Source organism: Humulus lupulus, chromosome 3 (assembly GCF_963169125.1).
Source record: "Humulus lupulus chromosome 3, drHumLupu1.1, whole genome shotgun sequence".
Taxonomy (NCBI): Eukaryota; Viridiplantae; Streptophyta; class Magnoliopsida; order Rosales; family Cannabaceae; genus Humulus; species Humulus lupulus.
Window position 1 is genome coordinate 97,085,477 of NC_084795.1, and position 26,375 is coordinate 97,111,851.

General features: G+C 35.3%; 1 protein-coding gene across 14 annotated transcripts; it reads left to right on the top strand.

Moving 5' to 3' along the window:
* Window positions 1-471: 471 nt before the first annotated feature.
* On the top strand, window positions 472-9,435 carry LOC133823003 (uncharacterized). Of its 14 annotated transcripts, XM_062255549.1 has the most exons (14): window positions 472-890; window positions 1,502-1,723; window positions 1,841-1,922; window positions 2,144-2,399; window positions 3,068-3,198; window positions 3,317-3,343; window positions 3,456-3,535; window positions 4,536-4,622; window positions 5,769-5,867; window positions 8,175-8,249; window positions 8,468-8,548; window positions 8,782-8,828; window positions 8,911-9,015; window positions 9,176-9,435. In XM_062255549.1, exons 5-12 carry the CDS (start codon window positions 3,141-3,143, stop codon window positions 8,821-8,823), a joined length of 549 nt encoding a protein of 182 aa, XP_062111533.1. In that variant the 5' UTR covers window positions 472-890; window positions 1,502-1,723; window positions 1,841-1,922; window positions 2,144-2,399; window positions 3,068-3,140; the 3' UTR covers window positions 8,824-8,828; window positions 8,911-9,015; window positions 9,176-9,435. The 14 variants fall into 14 exon arrangements, with proteins under 14 accessions (XP_062111533.1, XP_062111530.1, XP_062111535.1 ...); XM_062255546.1 differs by having other exon boundaries at window positions 8,468-8,828; XM_062255551.1 differs by lacking the exon at window positions 8,468-8,548.
* The last annotated feature ends 16,940 nt before the right edge of the window (window positions 9,436-26,375 follow it).

Consider the following 26,375-nt stretch of genomic DNA (forward strand, 5'->3'; position numbering starts at 1 on the left):
AAACCCAACGGCATCTGATATTTTTGTGAGTATTAGTCATTTAATTTTTGTGAATTTTTACTTATTTTCCATAATGCATACATTAGTTATACTAATTTATATGCAGGGTTCATTGAATGAGATTCTCCTTGAAGACCCAAAATTTGGAACTATAGACAATGCTGATGAGGATGCCTTGACAAAATTGTTTGGTAACCCAAAATCTGGTCGTTTAATCGGACACGGAAGAGGCGTAACAAGGTCAAAGCTAACTGTTGTTAATATGTGTAATAGTAAGATCTCCAAGTTAGAAGAAGAGCAACATAACACTACACCAAATAACCCTTTCCACAACATTTAAGAATAACTCTTTTAAAAAAGTGTTATCCTAAGCCCATAAAACTTGGATGGACATAAAAAATTGGCGCACAAAGTCATTAATTGGCGGCAAATGAAATATTTGTGCCAAATTGTATTATTTTACTTGCTATTCTCATTTTCTAAATCTACATATCTCATTCTCTCTCTTAACTCTCTGTCTCCCTCACATCTATCTAAACCTAGCAGAAATCTCCTACCCAAACCCCAAATTTTCCCGAACCTCCGAGACCTCTCTAAAAAAATTTCCAAACTTTCCAAGAGGAAATTCTCCAAATTTCCCAGAAATTTCCCCACAGCCTCAAACTCCCAGCTCTCCCTACCTCTCACCAAAATCCCAAAATTCTAGTCCTCTACTAATAATCTTTATCCTGTGCCGTTTCAGTCTGCTTCTGGGCTCGGTGGTGGTGGTGGTCCCTTTGCCTTGCTCTGTCGTTTCGGTCGCTGATGGTGGTGCCGTACGATCGTGGTGGATCGTGGTGGAGGCTGGTGGTAGGGAAGTTAATTGCTGAGAAACACAATTTCCGAGAAATGTAAGGTCTCTGGTAGTGAGCTATTACTTGCTTATTTTCTTATTCACTTTGTCTCTCTCTCCTTTTTTCGTGTGTGGGTTTCGTCGTTTTTGTTACACTAGATAGCTAGTATTTGAGCTCCGAAATCTTCGTTAGACATGGGGTATCTGCTAAAAGAGGTGCTCAAGACTTTTTGTTGTTTCCTATTTTTGGAATGTTATGTCTTGCTTTGTTCTGTTTTGCCTTCTAGATTCCCAGTGAAAAAAGCATGTTCATTATAGGTTCACTAACCACTTTGTGCCTGACTCATTAAATATCTCTAAATCTATTGGTTCAGATTTCGGTCTGCGATGCTTGATTCTATTCAGATTTACTTTGTTGTTTCAAGGGCGAGAAAATTTTAATATTTTCCACTAGCAGTTAATTTGATGGAAAAATTAATTCCTTTTGTCTTTGTTCAGGCTTTTGAAAAATGCAATTTTAACTATTTTTTATGCTCAAATTACTGGGAAAAAGAGACTACTTTAGGTACTTGGAAATCAATATATAATATTGTTTAATGCTTCTTGGTATTGGACTGTTTCTTTAACTTTTAATATGCCCTAAGGATGAAGAATTTTACTTGTTGACAGGCTGCTAATATGGGAAGAATATCACTATGAATCCTCAAATTCTTCTCTGCCTGCAAGCATTTGTGGAGCTGGGAGTACTGAGCTACCTTTTGGAGAGTGGGAAAGACTATTGATGTCATCTGAAACTTTCCCTTCTCAGCTTGGAAGCCAAGTGGGAGATCAAGTCTCGACACTTATTAACAAAATGATGATTAGTAATCAGGTCAATATAGTGGGTGAAGGGTATGCATTTTCCATCTTTCATTATGCTTTTTAACTATTTAATGTGACTACCTTGTAATTTGTAATGAAGTGTATGCCTTCTGATATTTATTTAATAAAATATTTTTGAGGTTTCAGAATAGTTGGGCGAGCTGCATTTACTGGAAACCATCAATGGATTCTTTCAAATAGTTATGATAAATATGTCCATCCCCCAGAGGTAATATTATCAATAATGACACTAAAGAATTATGTCATACTGTATTGCTCATTTTGCAGAGCCTAGAGAGATGGTCTATAAGTTATTACTCATGTTTACTATGAATGGTTGCAAAGGAAAAGTTAGGGATTGTCTCTTAATTTTATTTTCTACTTGTGTATGTATGCAATTTGACATCTGAAGCTTGGAAGTTTTTTTTTATTTTTCTTGGATTTTTTCAGATCTTAAATGAGATGTGTCACCAATTTTCAGCTGGCATGCAGGTTTGTTGTCTTTATCTGCCATCTTCTATTTTTGTCTAATCTTTGTCCTGCTCGTTTGGATCGTGGTGGAGACTGGTGGAGCTAGCAATGAGACCGATTCAATCCTCGCCAAGTCGGGACTTCGGACCATTCACGTTGGATTCGAGCAGCGGATGCCAAATTCTTGGGAGGGTCATCATCGATTGGAGGCTCGGATGAGGCTTCGTGCATTGAGGTGAGTTCATGGTACTTTTGCTCAGCTCAGTTGTTGATTTTAGCGTTTATGTTAGTTTTGTTTCCAAAATTGACCTACATTTATGATACTTGATCTAGAAAATCTGAGAAATTTACCAATTGAAGTAACCAAGATGAACTCTTTAACATTTAGGTTACTAAGTAGTGTGTAAATTATAATTCATCCATTCGTGTTGTATGATCCACAGTCTCTTTATTTATCTCGCCAAATCCCCAAACCCTCTCCTCCTCTCACTCAACGTTACCTATTTCTCATATGGACCAAAAGGAAAAGCTCATTAAATACAGCGACTTTGTTCACAAGGAACTTGTATTGTTTTCTTTGGCTGATCTACAAAGGTCCATTCCTTCAATGGTTAATTAAATTTCCACTCTATTTGCTAGCTATTTAGACACCAGGGAATAGTATTTAGAATGATGTTGTACCTGTAGGTTCAGGAACTTGTATTGTTTTCTTTCACTAAATCCTAAATTAGTAGGTAATGAGGCTGAAAGTTAATTGCTTTTTTTAGTGGAAGATGGAATAATAGGTACATTTTTTAGCTTACCTTATAAATATTATTTCTACTCATTTTTTGTTTGTTATCAATGTTTATAATTTCTGATTCACTATAAATAGTAACATGTCTTGTAAAATTGAATATGCAGTATAGAAAAGGTGGAAAGGATTTGGACTAAAAGCTTCTGCAGCAATACCTGCTAGGCTGTGTGTTTTGCTTTAATGGGCATTGGCAGCTCATTTCATGCTCAAGAAACTGCTGTGAGTGGGCAATTTGAGAGTTGAGTGTGGTAAATACTGTTCTTTCATGTGTACTGTTTCTTCACTGATTTGAGCATTTTTCTTCCTATAATCTTTTTCTTCTTTTGTCTTGTTTTTTTTTTCCATTTATCTTGCAGAAACTTCATGTTATGATAAATGGCAGTGTAAGTAACATCTCATTCAATGGAAGTCTTAAAGGCAGTGCTAATATAACAATAAAACTTTTTCTATAAGCCCTACTAATTTAAAATTGTATTTGTCCTCTGTTTTGGCTAGTCTACTTAGTTTTGTTGCAGCTTTGTTTTCAGCTTTTGGAATGCGTCTTAGAATGCTATCCCAATGAGGTTGCTTCCTTGGTATTCTTTCCAAACTCACTCTCAAATTAGTTGCTAGATTTTTATTGTTCTATTTTCTATTTTATCACTTGTTCTCAACTGATTTGTAATTTGAATGTCATTGTTTATACCAATAGTTTAAAGTTGTAATATTACAAGTTGTTTTCATTCATTTCATATTTCAGCTAGATGCTTACATTCCTTCAACATAATGATTTTAGAGTTTATTCTTTGTGTTCTTTTTCTCTTTATAACTCTGGTCAAATAGATGTCACTAGAACAAAGAATTCCCTTATAATTCTTTTTCTCTTAACATATTCATCCTTTTTTCGTTATTTTTTTTTCCCATTTTCTATCTTAATTTTTTTTCGCGTTATTAAAGATGAACTCCTTCTATATGGAATCTGTGAAGTTGTTGATGGAGAGAAGGACTTGTAAATTTCATGGTCTAGTCTATCACATAAAATGGAAAATTATCTTTCCTTTTTTTTTGGGTATTCTCTCATCTGCTTGAATTATAAATCATTCCTTAATATTTACACGTATAGTTCTATGGAATCTTTTTGCATGACCAGATTATCTTTATTAAGTTATTCTAATTTGTTCTTGCTGTGATTTCCCCCTTTCATGTTTCCAATTAGTGGTTTTCTCTATCTGGATTCCTATTGCAATATTATTCCTTAGTTTAGCATATGGGTACTGCCTTAGGGAGGATAAAGTATATATGTGTATATATATGTATTTATATTGGAATTGGTGAGCACAATAAGAAATTTAATAGAAGTAGAAAACTGTTACAAGATGCATAGGTATTTCTGGTGAAGATGACTTATGAGTGTTTTTAATCAATTGAGTAATTTCTCTTTGGTGCTTGAACCAAATTTATCATAATTTTTATTTTTTTATGATTTGAGCCTTGAGACAAGCTGGGAGGAGCACTTTTATACTTGCCATAAATTACAAGGGTTGTAAGAGCACATTTATACAAATAACCAAATTGTACTATTTTTTTGTTCTGTAGGTAGATTTCTCATCAACACCTCTTCTTGAGCCATATGTCATTCCCTTGCTTCTTGAAAAACTCTCTTCTTCTATGCCATCATCAAAGGTTGGTGCCATCACAAAGAATTTATATGATTACATAGGCAACAGAATTATTTTTTTTGTTGTAGAAAGTATATTTGTATCAGTTTTCATGCTGACTCTTTATGTATTTTCTTGAATTCCTGAATGACTTGTATTTTCTTTAACACATTGCTGCTCTGTTAAGTCCAGACCTCATTTGATGCACTTGCTGTTTTTTTTTTAATGTTACATTTGAAGTCTGTTAAAATAGTTAAGATAAAAGTGTTTTGGCTTGGTGTGATTATGTGTAAATTTCCCTGTCAATTTACTTCAGGAACTTTCATATCTTATAAAAATTATCTATACATATACATACACACTTTCAAAACTTGCAAGCCTACTGGTACACATTATGCATTTTGGCCACTTTATAGTAAGTTAAAGTCACCAATTCTTATTGCAGAGCTTGGTGATTTGTCATTTATTACAACTATTTTTTTCTAGTTTTGTTGATTAATGACTTTCATAGTTTCTTCTTTGGTTTTGTAAGATTTCTTGCTGAATTATGATTGATTTGGAATTTCCAATCAATGTGTTTTATGTTTGTTTCATGACTGTTCTTTGGGTGGCCATTATTTCTATCACAATGGTGGTTTCATGCCATTTTATTGAATTATGATATTTTCCTGACAATGTCTTCTTCTTTTTGAATGTTTACAAGTAAAATGTGCTAGAATCATGTATGTTTCTTTTACTTATTATTATAATTTTTTTTGCCTTTTTTATTTATTTGTTTGTTCTTTATTTGTGGTTTTATAATAAAGACTTGTGCTCGGTTTTAATATCTCTATAGTTCATTCTAGTTAACTAGGAGAAGTGGTATTAGTGATGTGACTCCATGGATTTTGGTATTGTGAAGTAGAACAAGTCAATATTTACAGTAAGTTAAAGTCACTAATTCTTATTGCAGAGCTAAAACAATGACATTATTTTGGACCTTTAAAGTCTGTTTAATAAAGTATGTAATTGTTTGTTCAGTGATCCTCCCCCCTCCTAAAAAATAGAACTCTGAATGAATAAAGTCTGTCTAGTCAACTTATTTGGTTTAAGTGTGAAAGTGTATCTGTTAGTATTAATTTTTTTTTATTTTTATCAATGCTTTATTTGTGCTATTTTATTTCTCTTACAGCTTGGTGGAGGTTATCTATTTGGGTTGCCTTTGGGGTTTGTTGCTGATTCTATTGGTGCAACAATTGGTGCTACAGCTGCATTTATTCTTGGTAGAACAGTGAGTATTGTAGACCATAGTTTTCTTTAAGGACAATTAATTTTTTAATTTTCTTTAACTAGATTTAAGATGCTTGCAAGTTGAAAGTGCTTGTAATATATTAGACCATATTTTTCCTCATTTATTGTGTTTAGTTTTAATATTTGATTGTAGATGCTTGCCTTATAATGAGCACTAATTTCAGAAAATAAGAGAACTTCACTGGTTCTATAGCAGGATTTTACATGACCAAACCAATATTTGATTAGCTTATATTTGATTATACTCTGTTTGATTAGCTTAATGGTCCATTGATTGTGAAGAAAACATAAAAACTAAATTCTTCTTTTGCTCATTTTGGATATAGCATGCTCTCTTTTATGTTAGTATACTTCCAAATCTTTGAAGTTAGAACCTTCTTTATTTACTCTATGCAAGTAGGATATGATCTTCTAATCCAAACCAATAGTAATTCAATCTAGAAGTTAGTTGTACCAAACTAGTTTTTTAAGTTGTTGGTCTCGACAGAGTTGTTAATTAGTTGTGGTGCTTAATTATAGATGACTGTTTGATCTTATATGTGTTCCTAGTTATGGTTGTTGTGGTGGTATTGTTTTTGTACCAGTGGCAGTAAGGAGTTATTTAAATATTTATAACTTGATTAGTGTGCATTAATATAATTAGGGGTGTGCATAACATGGTTCTCTTGTTCTGTTTTGATAAATGTTCCTTGCATATTAAACTACACATTGTGGAATGTGTCCAGTATATAATATAAAATATTCAAAAGCAGCATGCTCAAGTGTTAGATTAAGAAAATCTTGCTGTCTAGGTTATGGAATCTTGCTGCATATGTGATGAACAACCTGGTGACTGAAACCAATATGTATCAACACCATCCACCCCAGAAATTGATATGCTCTGTTATGTTTGGTTCTTGTGGGCTTCTTACTTAGGGATAGTTCAAAAGTGTTCTTCTTTGTATTTTTTTTGATCTGAAAGCATGCTGTATAAACTTTATTGCATGGTCCTCTCTTGATGATGCCTTGTCTTCTGTTTTTATAAGTATTTTTTCGTTGTAACAAAAGCAGTCTTTGAGTTGTTCCTTGAGTCACTGCCATGTGCATCTTGTTCAATGCATTCAGTGACTTGAAGGTATGTCCTTGTTTGACTTCAGTTGATTAGTGAATAATATTGTAAAGTTTGGCAAAAATGCAGATTGATACCACTAGTAATTTTGCTGACTTTGAACTTCTCTTTTGCAAAAATGCAAAAATGCAGACATATGAGTAAATTGAGTTATTATTGTAGCTTTTTTTAATCAGCTTTGGCTGACCTCCAGTTTTGGGCTTTTATTTTGCTTGTTTCTTAGTTTTAGCTCTTGGACTTGGAAATTGTGATAATCAAGCCGTGACCCAATTTTTGTTGAAATCCTTTGATGCTTTCCTCATATTAATCTAGATTTTAGGATTCTCATCTTTAATAGCTGAACTTTTTTTTTTCTTTTGGCAAAAGTGACATGTTTTATGTTATATTTTGGGGCATGTTATTGTTCAGTTGAAGGTGAAAGGGTTTGAAATACAAAGAGAATTCCCATTACTAATGGAATAGTAGTCTAATTTGTAATTAAGGCCTTTATATTGCTTCATAATTTACTGTCATATGGGAACAACAACAAAAGGCTGAAAGATTTCATAATTTGTAATTTACTGTCGTAAGATTTTCTGGTTGTGTTATGCTTCAATGAACATTGATTTATAATATAATGGAAGAACTTTATTAGAGGCAGAAATCAGACACAAGATGATCTCAACCTCATTTGATAAACTAAAGTTAATACATGATTTTTCTGCTTCTTTGGCACAATTATAGACACCATTTTATTATTTTTTCCAATTCGAAATGTTGACTTTATAGATAATAGAATTGAATCTTAGTGTGACTTGTGATCAAAAAGTTGCTTGAAACTGATCTACAAGAGCTGTTGTTATTCTTTTACTTTTAGTTGTTGCTCTTCTTTGTGTGTACGAACTTTGTGTTGTGTATGTTACAGCTGGTTCATCAATTGTGTATCAGCAATTGCCTTAGCAATTAATCTGCTCTTTATATGTAGAATGGTGTTTAATGGTACACGCAGTTCTCTTGTCTGAAGTTTTGGTCATTTGTTTCTATGTTTTCTTCCTTTGCAATAGCAATTGAATCTATTATGTGCAAGATTTATAGTTTGCCACCTATTATGTGCCAACGAAAATATGTTTCTTATTGCAAAGTTTTAATATTGATATTTCTTTCCATGCTTATTTTTGCATGACTAGAGCTAATTTTCAGATTAAGCATGCCCAGCATCTTACACCTGGGACTGCAGATCGGTTTCATGAACTAGGCATTATTGCTTCAGTACAGGTTCATCACAGCTCTCTGTTGCACTCTAGTAACATACTGTAACATTTAAGGTTGAGTTTTGAATTAAATGTTGGCTTCTGTGTGTGATACTAGATATGCATTTTTTTTTTTAAGAAACTACATAATTTAACAATGAAGTGTAGATAATCACTACAACAAAGTGAAGTAATTGTCACTTAAGGTTCTTATTTTAATACTTTTCCATAAAACTTGTGTAGAATTTGGAAATATCTTGTCTTGAAAAGAATTTGGATATGAGACTCGGTGTAGTCACCAAAGAAACTAAACCTGGTCTAACTGTAAGTCTTCTATATATCATATTAACTGAAAATCTAGCTTTCTAGAGACTACAGAGATATTGATTACTGCTAAATTATTCATGCTATATTATAGGAAGATGACATACTATTTAACTGAAACTAATCTAGATTTCTGATGAACACTTAGAATCTTGTGCAACTGGGATATCTAACTGAAACTAATCTAGATTTATGATGTTTTGACAATACTAATTAACTAAAAGCTTCTGCAGGAATACTTGCTAGGCTGTGTGTTTTGCTTTAATGGGCATTGAGTGTGGTAAATACTGTTCTTTTCCTGTGTACTGTGTTATGTTTGTTTCTTGCCACGTTAATGCTCTTGTCTCTTATCATTTGCCCAGGGTTATTGAGATCATCTGCACTTTGGTCAGGAAATTATCTCCTAATCTTAATAGTGCTGCTATAATGGCCATGGGTGTTAACATCTTGGCAAAGAGATTGAAATGGTAAGATAATCATAGTTGAGTTGTTCATTTTAGTTTGAAACTTTATGAAGTTAAGAATAAGTTTTATACAACAATGCTTATGGTTTAAGATAATTAAAAAAAAAAAACTGCACTCTATATGTTTTATATATTTCTCTAAAATGGTTGGATCCTTTTTCAGATTGGGGTTCTTGATTGAGTTTCTATCCCATGCTGCCATTGTTGGGTTCATGGGAGGAGCTGCCATTACAATTGCCCTTCAACAGCTCAAAGGATTGCTTGGCATAAAAAAGAATTTCACAAAGAAGACATATATTGTCTCTGTTTTGCGCTCAGTGTTTAATTCAACCCACCATGTTGTAATATGATTTCTTAAGCCTAGATTAATAGACTAAATATTGTAATTACATTTGAGTAATTAATAAAAATCTATTTATGTTACCTTATTTGGCTTCAACTTTCATATTTGTTTTCCTAGTTTTGTGCAAGTAAAAAAAGATTATGTTTCTCTAAGCTAATATAACACATGTGTTATACTAAAGTGTAGTATAACACAAAAAATGTGTTATACTAAAGTGTAGTATAATACAAAAAAAAATGTTATACTAAAGTGTAGTATAACACAAAAAAAGTGTTATACTAAAGTGTAGTATAACATAAAAAAAGTGTTATATAATCAACTATAAATAACATAATTCAACACTTATCTATATATTAAAATAACACAGAAATTGTGTTATCATTGACAGTACAATAACACATCTGTATAACACTGATAAAGTTTTATGTAAAGTACCTTGACCTACGATAACATAGTCGGTCTTACACATCAGAAAGTGTTATCGTATGTTTTGATAACACATTTTTGATGTTATTAAAAGCATTTTTTCTTGTAGTGTAATATGAAGCTCAAAATGATTGAAATGATGAATCTACTTAAAGAACACTTGGTGGTATTTCTATCTTGCACTTATAAACCTTAGTTTTCTTTTCTTCCAATGAAACTTATCTTGGTTTTATATTTAGGTTGGTGGTAAAGTGACACCAAGCGAAGGACAGTCTCGCATTGTACCGCAGTCAAACAATATTCAGTCCCCTAAGGTAAATTATAAAAGTTGTTATTGTTTTAAATTTTCATTTAGAAGAACAAATACATAAACTAATATATTGTCTTTAAAATAAATTTGGTAGAGTATTTCACTAGAAAAAAGACATAACTTTACAGAAGGGAAGAATGCTTGCTACTTGCTTGACTGGGCAGATGTAATTGTTGCTGAAGGTCGTTGAGATTCTAGTGATCCGAAGATAATTGTACATGGAAAGCCTCTTGGACCAGACTTTATGAGAGTATGGGTTGATGTTGATATTGTACGAGAATCTTACTTATTTCGTCCTAATCATACGATGCTTACAATACAAGAAGCAGTTGGTTCTACAGTTGCATAGCCTTCTAAAAAGTTATTCCAAGAGGTATATTTTCATACTCAAGAAATAACCAATGTCTTATAATTTAGTGTTTGGTTTCTTTGTTTGCTTTGGTGTAGTTGTGAATTCATTATTTTGTATGTGGTGTCCTTTCTTGGATATAATTTCCATAAGATTTTTCTTGAAGTAATTTGTGATGCTAGATAATAACAATAAAATATTTCTTTGTTTATTTTGCAGATGTGACAAGCGAAGTAGAAAAGGATACTTAAGACTCCTTGAAAGTAGTAACTTTGTTTATTTCTTTGTGTTGAAAGTAGTAACTTTTAACTATGTTGAATATCTAAGACTCCTTGAATACTTAAAGAACATTTTTTTGTTGATGACAGTGTTGAATGTTTTAAACTAATTTGTGGATTGTTAATACAATGTTGAATGTTCTTACTTTTTGTTATTTGAAAATCAAGTTCATTTGATGATGCTAGTATATATTAGAAAGCTAATTTTAATTATATAAAAAAAATTAAAATATAATAGAATAAATTAGTGTTATATAAATAAAATATATAATGAGAATTTAAACATATCTAAATATAACAATAATACGAAAAATGTGTTATAATATCTATTACAATAACACTTTTTATGCAAAGAATTGTGTTATGCAAACTTCATTATATAACACAAATAATGTGTTATACTAAAGTGTAGTATAACACAAAAAAAGTGTTATACTAAAGTGTAGTATAACACAAATTTATAAGTATTGAAATGTGTTATATAATCGACTATAAATAACATAATTAAACACTTATCTATATATTAAAATAACACAGAAAGTGTGTTATCGTTAACAGTATAATAACACATCTGTATAACAATGATAAAGTGTTATGTAAAGTACCATGACCTACGATAACATAGTCGGTCTTAACACATCAAAAAGTGTTATGGTATGTTTTAATAACACATTTTTCGGTGTTATTAAAAGCATTTTTTCTTGTAGTGTTTTCATGCACGACCCGTGGGGAGGTGTGAGGCCGATCGACAACGACTTGCTCATGCAATTACTCAAAGATCAAGAACACCCTTCGCTGCGAATCCCATAAATTCCTTTTTCTCATAACCCTTTAAATAAACCTTCGACCAATCCAACAAACATGGGTCGAGTAAAATCCATTGCTCAAAAGAGAAAGGAAATTGCTACTCCTCCTGCTGAACAGCTTCCTCCTCTTGCTAAAAATCCCTCGACCAGCCCACAAACTGAAAACACTCCTCAGCTAGGAATTCAAACAAAGGCTCAACCTCTGGATGCCCTTCGACCAGAGGTCGAGTGGTACGTGGTACCTCCTAGCAATATCACAGCTAGGATGGTTGGGAATTATCTTAAGAAGTATGAACTTCGTGGGATAACCCTAATCAAGCCTACCATCGACCAGCGGGCAAACCTGCCTGGGGGCTCCTTCAATGCCTGGTCGAGATATCACATTGAGGCAGGGGCAACCTTGCCTCTTCATCCATTTCTCTAGGGGGTGGCCAACTACTTCAAGGTCCCCCCCTTCCAAATCACCCCAAACGGATATAGAGTGCTCTCTGCTCTCTATATCATGTACAACCATATGAAGTGGCATGTTCCTACGCCACACGAGATCAATTATTTATTTGATCTCAAGTCCAACCCCAATCACAACAACACGGGTTCTTCCAATTTTACCACAAGAAATCTGTTCGCACTTTCCTGAGTGAGATCACCCACAAGTCCATCGTGGGAAAGTATTTTTAGGAGTACTTTTTAACACTAGACCCGGTCGCCATCTGTAACGACCCAAATTCGCTAATAAGGCTTAAGGGTCTTAATTAGTGTGCTAGGAGGGCATTACTGGAATAATTGTGATTTAATAAGTAATTATATGTTAAATAATGTTTATATGATAATTGATTGTATTATGTGGTAATATGACATGTGATATATGTCAGAACCACATTATTATGTGGACAGGTTCGTTGAGCACGACTCAAGACGATTCTAGGGTCAGATAGCGGGAAAAGTCACAATGGGGTTTAAGTTATGACTTTGGAGAAGTCGGGGATATTTTTAGATAACGGGTAGTGATTTGGGTTATCTGGATATGAAAATAAATATATGGAGATATATTTGAGGTTAGGATGTCTAGGCGGGAATAATGGGGGATTTTACCAGTTTGGCCTCGGGGACGGTTCCGGCACCCCGAGCCTCGGGACTAGCATAACACGTGAGACAGACTTAAGGAAGCCTTTAGAAGAAAAACATAAACTGACTTAATTTAGACTCATCTCTCTCTCTCTCACGCCTAAGGAAAACAAAGGGGAAAACTAAGGGAAGAAAACACAGAAAATCAAAGGGGAAACAAGCCGGAATTCTGGGATTTGAGGTGAGGAATTGAAGGTCTAGCTCAGGGGTTTGTCAAGCACTAGAACAGGGATTAAGGTAAGCATCTAAACATCTTTTCTATGGTTGAATTCTATGCTCTAGCTGGATTTTTGGTTAAGTGTTGAAACCAACATAGCTTTGGTTTTTTAAGGTAGAATTAAAGAAGGGAACTTGGGGACCTAGCTTGGCTAGAACTTGGTGAAGTGGTTCTACAGAAAAGGTGAGTTCTAACTCCAAGTTTAGAGGTTTTAGATTGAGTTTGGTGGTTGGTTTGTGTGTGTTTTGGCATTTGGGTTTCAGAAATTGAAAGGAAGAGATTGGAGTGTGTTAGGCTGTGTTTTCTTGGGAGTTATGCTGTTTAGATCATGTTAAAGAGGTTGGGAATTAATTGGTTAAGAGTTAGGGAGTTTTGGGATGGTTTAAGGTGAGGTTTTGAGCTTTAGAATGGTGAAAAATCTGGGTTCGTAAGGGAGGGCCGCGGCTCTGTTCTAGAGCGCCGCGGCCCTAGCATGCAAAGAAGACAAGTAGGTTCGGTCAAGGGGGCGCGCCACGGTGCGTGTGTGGTTCAGTGTAGGGGTAGTTTCTGTTTTGGGGAAGGGCCGCGGCTAGGATTTGGGGGCCGCAGCCCTTGGTTGCATACTTGGGATTTTGAGGGTTTTAAACATGGGAGAGTGGTCTTGGGTGCTCGGGTTTGGTTTCACCACCGTGCTTGGTGGAATTAGAGGTCCCAGGAGTTAGTTTTGTAACTAGAAACCTATATTTGATTATTTATGAAACCCTATGCTTTGGTTGTGGTTAGGTGATAAAAGCTTAGGCTCGGGAACGAATCGTGCTTGAGGGGCGTTGCTCGTAATTCGATAACCGTACAGACTAAAGGTAAGAAAACTGCACCTGGTTGAATATATCTGACGGGACTAAGAGCTCCCTATTGTAGATGCTTGAAAAGATGGTAATATTCCATGCAAGACATTTAGTGAACCAACGGCCTAAGGGTGCCAAGGGTCTCACTAGCGCACAGGGCGCGGCTCGGACACTGGTATCCGAGGACAGCTTATTATGCACTGAGCTTGGTTTAAGCGGGCCAGAGTCAGTGGGTTAAACAGAGGGTGCGGCCTAAGTCGTTGACCTTGACTATTATGCGATATGAAGGTTATATGAAATAGAATGTGTTTTGGATTGAATTGTATATGCTAATTATCTGTTGTGGAATATGTGATAAGTATACATGCTTACTGAGCTATTTGCCTGTTGATATTGTTTGAGTTATCTGTGATGTTTTCTTGCTGGGCCTTGGCTCACGGGTGCTACGTGGTGCAGGTAAAGGCAAGGGCAAGTTAGATCAGCCCTGACTCGAGAGCTCAGCGAGAGAAATGTACATAGCCAGGTTCTCGGCCGCCACGGTTGAGATCTAAGCAAGGACATGGAACCTGAAGACTGTCTATTTTGGCCTTAGTATGGCTAGTGGTTTCTCATGTATTTTTGGGAGTCTGTAAACTTTCTTTAACTTCATTTTTGTATGGGATCCCATGTTACTACAGTTTATATATGCTAAATGAGTCTTTTGAGACCAAAACCTTTTTAACCTTAGCTCTTACATGTTTAGCGACACGATTTAAAATTAATGACTTGATTATCGAGTCTTGCACCTTTATAAGTACACAGTGTAACGGTCTTGGCTATCCAGGGCGTTACACCATCAATCTAGCCTTCACTGAAGGTGGTAAATTATTTTATTCACTGGTCGCTTAATTTCCTTTAGCTTTTCTGCACATTCCATAGAATTCTGGTGTTCTTCAGGTCTGTGGTGCCGACAAACTCCTACTCCAGAGATGGAGATATGAGCAGCTTCCCTGGCCAACATGATTGATATAGAAAAAAGCATCAAAGAGCTGGTCACGGAGAATAATCTAAGGCTGGTTGGCCTTTTGGCCTTTCTCCAGGATGTAAGGGAAACAACTGCGGGGAATGCTATTGGTGGAGAAGTTCCCGAGCAGCACCAAGATGTATCGCAACCTCCGAGGATGAGGACAATGGGAGTTACTATCAGGGAACCTTCCAGTACCCCGCGAGCAGCTGCTGCCCCTACTCCACCAAGAAAGGGGAAGCAGAAGGCTTCTGAGCATCCTGAGCCTACTTTAGAGTCTTCGGATGAGAACGGTATTGACTTCTCACTCTTAGATAGTTTGCCCATTCCCTGTCATTTATTTGACGGGGACGGCAACTTTAAATACACACCTAATTTAAATTCAGACTTCTTCGAGCCAGAGAGTGAGTGTAGCAGTAGTACAATAAATAATGTAGCGACCAGTAGCTGTAGCTCGAGTATTTTATTTATAATTTCTTTGCTCTCATTTCTTTGATTTAGCATGCACCTCTAATTATATTGCCTGACTGTTCGTACGTTTCCTTCCTTCTAGTCATGCCTGCCGAGAGAGCCTCCGACCTGTACACCAATCCGGCGAGCAACAAAAAATCTAGCCGGCGCCATCCTGGGGAGGGTTGTAGCGACCCTTTTGCAAATAGGGCTCGAACGAAAGACCCTCTTGCACCAACTCCTACCAAAGAGACGACTCCTCCCCCAACTCCTGTCAATCAAAACCCAGCAGCTCCAGTCTGCCAGACTCCTCCTGCAACTCTTGCTGACATAACTCCTCGAGTTTCCACTGACCAGACACCTTCTGGTCATCCAGAAAAAGCTCCAGGAGAAGCTCTTATGAACGCGGTCCTCAACTCAGCCAAGGATAGGCTGACAAGGCTAACAAAACACCGACGCAACTGAGAGGCCACTCACGAGACTGAATCTATAGAGGTCAACTAGATCTTCAACCGTGCGCTGAACGAAGTGCTTAGCGTGAGTCGCCGTTCTTATCGTGCTTTACTAATTTATCTTGTCAATTTATTCTTAGTAATAGTTTTATTTTTTTTTGGTCGCGGGGAGTTCTCACCATGAGCTCTAGTTGGCGGCACTCGAGAGCACTGGCTACTCAGTTTCGAAAGAGAGTTAGCGATCAACTCAACATGGCTAAGGCCAATCAGGTCAAGTAGCTCAAAACATTGAGACTAAGCATGCCGAGCAGCTCAAGGAGGTCGAGGCAAAGCAAGCTGAAGTGTTGCAAATAGCTAAGGACAAACTTGCCACGCTTGAGGAGGAGCTGATGAAGAAAGAAGCATCAATTACTAAGATCACTACTTCCAAGGTGTAGTACAAGGAGGCCTCGCTGATGATCTATCAGGAAGCCACCAAACTCCAAAACGAGTTGGAGATAAGCTGCAAGGAGACTGCTGATCTTGAGGAGGCGAACGCCAGCAACTTATATTTTTATTGCTGCATGGGCAGCCTTTCCTTTTAACAGACAATTACATCCGAGAAGTAACTGCTCGCGGTGTAAAGGATTTCTCTTTTGACATTATAATATTTTCATTTTATTATAACATTTGTTCGCATGACCAAACTTAGCATAGCACTTTGTTTGATTTAACAAAATTTAAACAAAATTTTTAAAAATACTCTAAGTACCGTAATATGCTTTCCCTTATTTTGCTTGCATGTTTACATATACTTACTAATATGCTTTGCTTCTTAGATACCTTATATTCCCCCTAAGTGATTAAGGAGCTTTAGGTCCTCGGTCACTTGCCTTGACCAAGACCTGTTCGAACATTTCTGCTTGTAGTAGAGATTTAAAATGATAATATAGCAAAACAACACATGTAATGAGCAAATATGTATGCCCTAACCTCCAGGGACCGTTACGGTGTGCAATTTGAACAGTGCTAAACTCACTAATCGAATTATTTGTCCATAATCGTGTAACTAAGTAAGATTAGCGGTTTAGGATTAAAAATTTTGGTTAAGATATAACGTTTTAGTAAAATGTTTACTGTATACATTGGGATCCCAAAAATATAATTTAAAGGTTTATTACAAGAAAATATTTACAACCAGCCGATCTAAGCGGCAAAATAGGGTTTAACACTAGTTCCTCTTTCAACCCTCGGCTGTGGCGATCGAGCAGCCGCATATGTACACATCGTCACCTAAGCTCTCCAACTCAAGGATGGTCCAGCTTTCTTTTGCCTTTACCTGCACCACATAGCACCCGCAGCCGAAGCCTAGCAAGAAAACTCAATATGCTCTTGAACAATAATATCATGTCACAAAATCATATCTGGCATGCCTAGCAATTATAGCTCTATTCAAGCATGCAAATAAGTTCAAATAATGTTGGGGAATCTAGGATAAGAAATCTTGCCCTCCTGATTGGATGACTATCAAGTCAACCTTAATCAGATGAGTGATTTAACACTGGTGGTTCCGTTAACCATAATAAGTGACTGACAAGCAAGTCACCCGGGGCTCAGCACCCACAACCATGTAAATGATGATCATTATGATCATACAGAGCTTATAGCCGTGAACAGATGAGTGAATATCACTTTAAGGTTCTATTTAACCATAATGAGTGATTGACAAGCAAGTCACTACGGGCTCAGCACCAACAGTCATGTGACGAAGTAGTCCCCTGGGCTTAGCACCCATAGCCATGTGACGAAAAGTCACCTGGGCCTTCTGGCCATGGCTTTAATTAGATGAGTGACTGACGAGCAAGTCACTATGGGGCTTAGCACCCATAGCCATGTGACTAAACAATCACTGGGGCTCTCTGGCCCTGGCTCTAAGTGACTAACCTTAAGCTAGACAAGTGCTTTGGTCTGGCATCAATGCTCATTTGAGTTATTCAATGTAGATGTCGATTAGATTTAATCTTTGTCAGCTTGCGTTAAACACGCTAAGTCCATTCTTGACTTTTTAGTCAATAGCATGTGACCAGTGCTCAGCACTACTGTCGAACTTGACAAGTAGGTCACAACTTCACAGTTATTACTGACACCATTGCCAATTATGACTAGTTAGTCAGTGCCACGCATAAGTAAGCAATGCTACCACACATATATCATATGTCAAATATCCAAATGTAGGGCATTTAGCATGCTTACTTAACAGTTGCTAACACAATTATGATCATGCAAAAACATAGAGACTCAAGCTCTGATCAATCTTATATTCAACATTCATGGTTTGCCCTAATCACATGTTTCTCGTGCATCACATTCATCACATACTGGGTGCAGTTTAAGCACAGGTTACCAATAAACAAGCCACAAGCACGATCCTGATTCCAAGCCCTTAGCGATAACCTAGTCACAACCATAATATAAAACCTCATCAAAATGAGTAATAAAAGGTTCCTAGACCATGACCTAGCCTTCGGGACATCGAATCCTACTAAACGGGGTAGTAAGACTGATCCCGAGGCCTAAGGTTTGAGTTTCCATGATCAAAACATCACTTCGGCCATAAATGCCTTCAAGTGTCGCAGCCCCACCTTCCAAGCGTCGCAGCCCTCAGCCATAATAAAGGTGCCAGCCTCAAGCATCTGCCCCAAGCACTGAGACCCACCTCCCCAAGCATCACGACCCTTAGGCCCTTCAGCACCACTGCCCACCTACACCATGCTCGGGCCGCAGCGCCCAAGAACAGGGTCGCGGCCTCACATCGAAACCCATCCAAAACCATGTTTTCTCCTTTTTATAACCTTCCAAAAACCTACCCAAACATCTCCAAATTCCAAAATCAAAGTTCCCAAACATCCTAATCATCCAAATCCATTAAAACCCAAGTCTCAAATCATCCAAAAACTTATCAAAACACAAAAGCCAATTCAAGCTTAAAATCTTTAAAAACGTAGAATTTAAAACTTGGATTACCTCTGATTAAGTTGTTTCTCAACTAAATCCTCTGGCTAATAAGCTTCTAATCTTCCCTAGAATTTCTATGCCTCAATCCTCGCTTGAATCTGAGTCCTAGAATTCAAGTTTCCTTCGAAAATGCGATCAGGAGACGAAAATGGAACTTTGAAGGAGAGAGAACGTTCTGAACGTTCTTTTTATTTCTTAACAGGTTACTTCAAGCTTAAGTAGCCTCAAACAAATCCTAATGCTTGGGGTCTCGAAAACGTCCCTGGGGGAAAAATAGTCAAAACTTCTAGAATTTCCCCCTGATCTTATTAACTCCCAATTTATCATCAAATACTTATTCCCATTACCCAATATCCCGGTAATGTACTAAAGACCCCTTGACTCACTCCGAATCAAGTAAAAATCTAGTTGTGACTTTTCCACTAGCTTGCCTCCTAGGATCGTCTCGTGCTGAGTAACCCTAGCATAACCAATTAATAAAGAAACACCACACATATACCACATATATGCCAAATATGCCCAAAATGGCTAAAATATGAAAATCACCCAATTAATCAGAAATGGGTTCACATGCATATTTATTACACCTAAACATGCATATAATCATTTAATAACATAATAAATCAATTATGGCTCTCCCGGCCTCCTAATCAAGTTCCTGAACCTTATTAGGAAATTTGGGGCATTACAAAATACTTGTAATAAATACAATAGTTGGCAAGATTGACTGGCTGTGCACATTCCCTTTTATTTCTCGTAATAAATGGACAATCGTGTCTGTACGAGTGATCAAAATATGATCTTACACTTATAAACAAACAGTCACATGATTGACTAACCCTTGTTCATAAACTTGTAAAAAGTAAAATTAATACAAGCCAATTCTTTTGGAAGAATTGTTTATTCATAGTACTTGCGCAGGTGTTCTCCATTCCAATAATGAGGAATGAGATCTCCATTTAAGCGAGCAAGTTTATAAGTGCCTGGATGGAGGACTTCTTCGATTTGATATGGTCCTTCCCAGTTAGGTCCAAGTACTCCAGCAACTTGATCGCGGGTGTTAAGGAAAACTCTTCTTAGTACCAGATCTCCCACATTAAATTTTCTTTCACGTACTTTAGAGTTGAAATATCGAGCGACCTTTTTTTGGTAAGCTGCTACTCGGTGTTGGGCTTGCTCGCGCCTTTCATCGACCGAATCCAAAGATTCCATTAATAACTAGCTATTAGTATCTTGATCGTATGCCATCCGTCGATGTGATGGAGGATCTAATTCAACAGGCAACATAGCCTCATATCCATAAGCCAAGGAAATTGGAGTATGACAAGTTATTGTTCGATGTGACGTTCTGTACGACCAGAGGACTTCAAGCAACTGTTCTGGCCAGGCCCCCTTTGCTTCTTTAAGCCTTTTCTTTAGAGTATCCTTTAGTGTCTTGTTGACAGCCTCAACTTGGTCATTTTCCTGCGGATGATCTACTGAAGAAAACCTTTTGATAATCCCATGTCTTTCACAAAAATCCGTGAATAGATCACTATCGAACTGCGTGTTGTTGTCTGAGACAATTTTTCTTGGCGATCCATATCGAAACACTATGTTCTTGACCATGAAATCCAGCACTTCTTGGTCGTTATGGTTGCAAGTGGCTCAGCTTCGGCCCACTTCGTGAAGTAATCAATAGCCACCACGACATATTTGACGTTTCCTTTTCCTATGGGAAAAGACCCAATCAAATCTATTCCCCACAGTGTGAATGGGCATGAGCTTTGCATCTGCTTTAGTTCATTAGGGGCTACTCGTGGTATCTTAGAGAATCTATGACACTTGTCTCATTTGTTAACAAAATCCACAGAATCTTCGTTCATTTTTGGCTAGAAGTATCCTTGCCTTAGGATCTTCTTTGATAAACTCTGCCCCTCAGCATGAGTTCTAAAGTGACTATGGGTTTTTGGCATTCAAAGTTGAATTAAGGCAGAAGGCTTGGGAGTTAGCTCTAAATTTTTTTGGAGGATTGAGTCTTCAGTGAAGGTAAGCTTTAATTTATGAAATAGTGTTTGAATTCTGGGTTTTTCTGACTGGTTTTGGTGTGCTTGAGCATGTCGGTTTCAACGATTGAAATGTTGTTTTGATGAGTTTCTAGACTAGGTTTCTGCTAGATTATGTCGCTGAAATCATGTTAGAATGTTTGTGATAATTGGATTATATCATTAGGGAGCTTATGGGTGGCTTTGAGTGAGGTTAGGGTGTTAAAAATGGTGATTTTTCTGGGTTCGAAGGGGTCGGGCTGCGGCATAGTTCTTGGTGCGCTGCGGCCCTCTGAAGAGAATGAGTGCTGGGGAAGGAGAGCGGGTCACGGCATGGGGAAGGCTGAGCTGCGGCCCGTGTCTATTTTTGGGTGAGGCTAGGCCTCTAGTTTGGGGCATGCGGCGGCATGGCAAGCTTGGGTCGCGGTCCTTAAGGGCATTTTTGGCCTTTTGGAGTTTTAAGTGCTGGAACCTAACCTAGGGTGCTCGGGATCGATCCCACTATCGTGTTTGGTGGAATTTGATTTCCCGGAGGTTAGAACTCTACCTGAAAACCTTTATACAATTATTGATGGAACCCTTTATCATGGTTGTGACTAGGTGAGCGCTTGGGCTCGGGGCAAGATCGTGCTCGGGGGTCGTCTTTCCTAATCACACTACAAGAAAAAATAGTATTCATAACACTTAAAAACTGCTAACCGGGACTATTGATAGCACTTCTGAAAATGCTAACATAGCCCCTGTTATTAAAAGTCCAGTCTTTTCTATAACAGTTTTTGAATGTTATGTTCGGTGTTATCTTAAACTATTCAATAACATTTTTAGGTCCTATAATATTCAAATAATAACATTTAGATAGAGTTTTTGGTTATAAACTTGAAGTTTAATCTTGTACTTTTTTCATAACACTTTTCAACTGTTACATTTGATTATTTTGATAACATTTTTAGTTTGTTATATTATATAAACCATAACAATTTTTTACGCTTATAATATGTTTTTAAATCATAACATATAGTAATAAAATTTTAAATTTTATTCTGATAAGTATACTTATATGGTTTTTTTTTAATTAAAAGATTTTCATTATTGTATTTTGATAAAAAAAATTCAAAATTAATCATAAAATGTAATTCTCAATAGATTGATAAACCATAAGTATTACATTAAACAATAACTAATTCAAACCATGAATGTGTCTACTTCATGAGATCTTAGTTCTGACTTATGTTTGAAAGCATAACATAATAAAGTTTTATAATCTTGAACAATTTTTACTTCAAAAATGAAAAATAGAAACATTACAAGATACACAAAAGTAAACCATGCGTGAAACTTGCTCCATCCTTCAATTCATCATCCTTTGTGCACTTGTCTTTGTTGTGAGTCCATTTGTTTAGCTACAACAAAATTTAAATAAGTAATGCTTCAACTTAAAGTTATAGTAAACTAAAAGAGTACATAAAAAAAGTTAATTACCTAATTATAACTTTATCAGCTGGCCATGCAATTATTCTACCTACAGCATCTTCTATAGTAGACATAATTGTTGAAGGCCTCCACAGAAATGCATCATTCTTTCTCACAAGATCTATCCCCACTTTCATAGCACTAGGCCCAAGAGGAACATGGTGAACCTCATCCTTTGGGTCACTTGAGATAAAATAACCTTCTGCAATAATTTCTCCAGATCCAATCCAATCTAATATTTTGCATTTTGAGCCAAATGTGTGGTTCATGACACTCTAACAATATATCAATATAACAAATTCAGCAGCAGTAAATGATTTTATATTGAATATTATATGTTTTAGATTTTATCATTTTCATATAATTAGTATCATAATTACCTGAGTGGAATGAACATGAGAATTTGATTGAACATTGACATTTGATTGCTCCTCACTCTGAGTAGATGTATTCTATTTACAAGTAAGATAGAAAGACATGAATTCAACATCAAAATTAAAAAAAATACAAAAGTAAAGACTAACCAAAAAATTAAACATGAATCTTAGTTATTATTGCAATTCAGCCACATGAAAATATAGTTTCAGCATCAAAATACTTACTTGATTTTTCATTAAAGAAACAATGAGTTGCTCCATGTGTTGCATTTTGTCTTTCAAATATAGTACCATAAGTGGGCCAGTAAACAATTAAAAATGATAAATAGTGTTACAACATATATCACTTTTTGAATTATATGATTTTTTTTTCTAACAAGTACTAATACGTGTACAATAGTACAATAACACCTACTTTGTTACTCTGTTTTTAACCTTTAAAACAATTTTTTTTTGTCAACCAATAAATCGTTAAACAAATTTAGAACGAGTAGAATTTGCCTATTTTGATGCTAATTATTACGAGTCAAATTATACTTATTACTCTTTAGAAATATTTTGTTAAGAAAAGTATTTTATGATCAACTATTAAAGCAAATGTGGCAATATAAATAGTGTTGAAAAAAATATAAAAAATAGTGAGAAAAAAAATAATGAAATCTTCTACGGAAGAGGTTTTCTCCAAACTCATTTATTTAGTCATTAAAAATTGGGAGGAAAATTAAAAAAAGAAAAACTGACAAAGAAAAGTCAAGAAACAGTCTGTTTTCCTCTTCTCTTTTCTTCTCTTCTACATCAAAGAGAAGACAGAATTCAATTTTCACTAGGCCGAGGGATTCATTCGATAGTTGAGGTTGTTTGTAATATTTTTTTGTTTGTTTGTTATGATGCTTTTAACATATTTTTCATCAACTACTGAACTATTTTGTTCCTTCACTCATTAAGTTGATCCTCTAATCTTTTATAGGTGTATACAAAAGGGATACTACTGTTTACAGAGGTTTCAAACTCATTAAAGGAAGTTAAATCCCAATTTGAAGGCCTAACTAAAGGGTTCAAATTTATTGAGATGATTTAATACTTGACAAAATATGTGCTCTAACTAATTATATACATGTGTCTTAATATAATTAATTAAAAGTAAATTTAAATTATTTAAAATTAAAAAAAAACTAAAATTAAACCATAACAATTGCAATAAATTGAAACTGTGTGATGGTTAGTTATAGATATATAGTTAGTGTTGACATGAACTGTGAATATACATTTGTTTTGGATGGATCCACTAGATATTTTGAATCAAATTTTGAGGTTCAAATGCTGTATATTTATTTATTTTTGATTTTGTAGTAATCATAATTTGTAGGTACATATGAATAGCATTCAATCATTGAGAAAGAAGAATCAAAGGGTCAAAAATGATTTCTTGGTCTAAATCTATTACTAATTTCTAGTACTTTAGTTTCATTAAGCTTTCAAGAGATTCTAGTGTTGTTTTTAATTTAAAAATCAGATTTTAAAATGGTAGCCACTAACTAATTGGGTTTGGATCAAAGACAAGATTTTAGCTTGGGTTGTGGCAATTAAATCTAATCTATACATATGGAAATAATGAAAACAATATGACTAAATGAAAAATTTAATCTATACATATAATGAAAAATCTAATCTTTACATATAAAAGCTTACCCAACCATCTATCAATACCAAGTCAAAAAATTCAAACAACACACAATAAGTTTTCTTCCTTATATCACCGCAGCACACAAACAAATTTTCCAAAACCTACTTCTCTAATACACACAAGTTTTCAACCTTCCGTTATCACCGCAGCACACAATTTTAATCTCAGAACCTACTTCTCTATGGATGAATATTTAAGATATTCAAACTCCTCTAACATTTTAAAGATATTAATAATAAGAGTTAAAAGAACAAATTCCGTACCTCTTGCAAATTACCTTTGCAATGCTCCTTGCCAATTCAATCCCCAACCTAAAGAATATAATCAATACTTAAAAGATTAATACAAAATTAAAATTTGTCAATACATATTAAACAAGCATGTATGATAAACTAACAAACTAAACAACATGACAAGCAAGCTCAAACAACCAAAAATAAAAGTTGGAATATCAAATAAATGTAACAAGTGGTTTTATCTTATATTATTTCTTTGTTAATCCTTCTTTTAAAAAAGAAACCTTGTGGTTTTCCATGTTTGTTCATATGTAACTTTGATCATTGTTATGAAAATTAACTAGATGAGTAATTTGTCCATGTTGGGACTGTTTTATTAGTATTCAAGTTTTATTATTGTGGTTTTACCTGTGAGAATCCAAGTTTAATGAGGAAATTAGGCTCTGCAACATTTCATGGGAGTGTTATTACTGCTACCAATAAGCCTTAGAAAAAACTGATGAGCAGATGTATTAATAACTCGCACACTATTGAGAATCTCATGTTTTGACCCCTGCATTTTTTTATTATTTGAACTCACCCACTTCGTCAAAGTTGATATTGATACCAAAATCTTAAAATAAACTTTAGCAAAGTAGATTCAACATACATATCAGCATATTTAGTCTCACACAAGCTCGTTTTTACAGATGTGATTTCTCTTTTACTTTGCAAAAGATTTATATCCATTTTTTATTGTTTTTGAGACTAGTTTTACAATCATTATCAAAATTATGGAACTTTATAATTAACAATGACAGAGAACTTTTAGTAGAACAACCAAACACTGATATAAGCACAGGAAAAAGAAGAGTTGTATTCTCATTTATACATGGAAATGAAATGAAACATCAATGATATGAGCCATTCATGGTTCAGTGACTTCAGTATGAAACAATATACTAAATGCAGATGCAGAGGTTTCCTACTGTAAGCAAATGCAGAGGCTATAAACTTATGTTTTTCTTTTGCCTTTCACAATTTCAGTTGCAATTGGTCTGTTATGGGGCATTTTGTACTATTTTGCTGGCACAAGACAGCAATAGTGTTTTAAAATACCTATTTTAAGATCTTCATGTAATAAATCATGGACTATATGCATATGCTCTAATTTCAATTATTCTTGATCAACATGAAATGTCATCAAACTGTTTAACCATAAGCACCATATCATGACCAGGAAATGTCATCAAACTGTTTAACCACTCAAGTCACAGAAGCTTGCTTTACAAAAGGAAAATGAAGAATGAAAATTGGATCAAGGCCTCGAAACCTATATCCGATGGTAAATGTCATTTTTGCATGAAAAAAACAAATCTTAATTCTTTACCAAAGAGGGGTAGCTCAAATGATAAGGCATATGGCTTGCTATATCACAAGGTATGAGGTTTAAATTTCTCTTGGATACCTACATAGCAATTGTTAGCGGAATCATAGTTTTAAAAAAATAAAAAATTACTCTTATTTCTTTTAGTATTAAATATTTTAGAATATTAAACAGCAGCGGCAAGTTAAGACTTAGCGAAATTTACCTGATTAATTGCACAAACAGCAGGAACATTCATGTTAAATAGTGCTGTATATATAGCTTCCTTGAGTTGCTGTCTTGATGCTTTTGCAGATTCAGTATCTGCAATAAAAAGACAGAAACCACATCATAAGGACAGAAAGTGTCTCAAACAAGAAAAACACACAATTCTCAAGTGTCTCACTAAGGAATTACACGATCAAACTTCTAAAAAATTGAACTATCTAAATTACAGAAAAGGCAATGAATATATAGAAGCTGACCATCATAATGCAATATTGGTATAGACACAACCACTGGCTGTGATGGTGCTCTTACCTGCATCCTGTAAAAGACATATCAAATATACATATGTGAGTAAAGAAGCTCATTTCATGAAAGCCAAAGCAAAGAAAAAGAGAGGAGCTACCTGCTATAAATAGTGGAAA

Bases quoted from the DNA above. Each gene is read 5' to 3' on its own strand.
- LOC133823003 (XM_062255545.1), top strand. From the start codon at position 3,141: ATGGGCATTGGCAGCTCATTTCATGCTCAAGAAACTGCTGTGAGTGGG. The intron at 3,199-3,316 runs GTTGAGTGTGGT...TTTATCTTGCAG, and splicing joins TGTGAGTGGGCAATTTGAGA to AAACTTCATGTTATGATAAA. The intron at 3,344-3,455 runs GTAAGTAACATC...TGTTTTGGCTAG, and splicing joins ATGTTATGATAAATGGCAGT to TCTACTTAGTTTTGTTGCAG.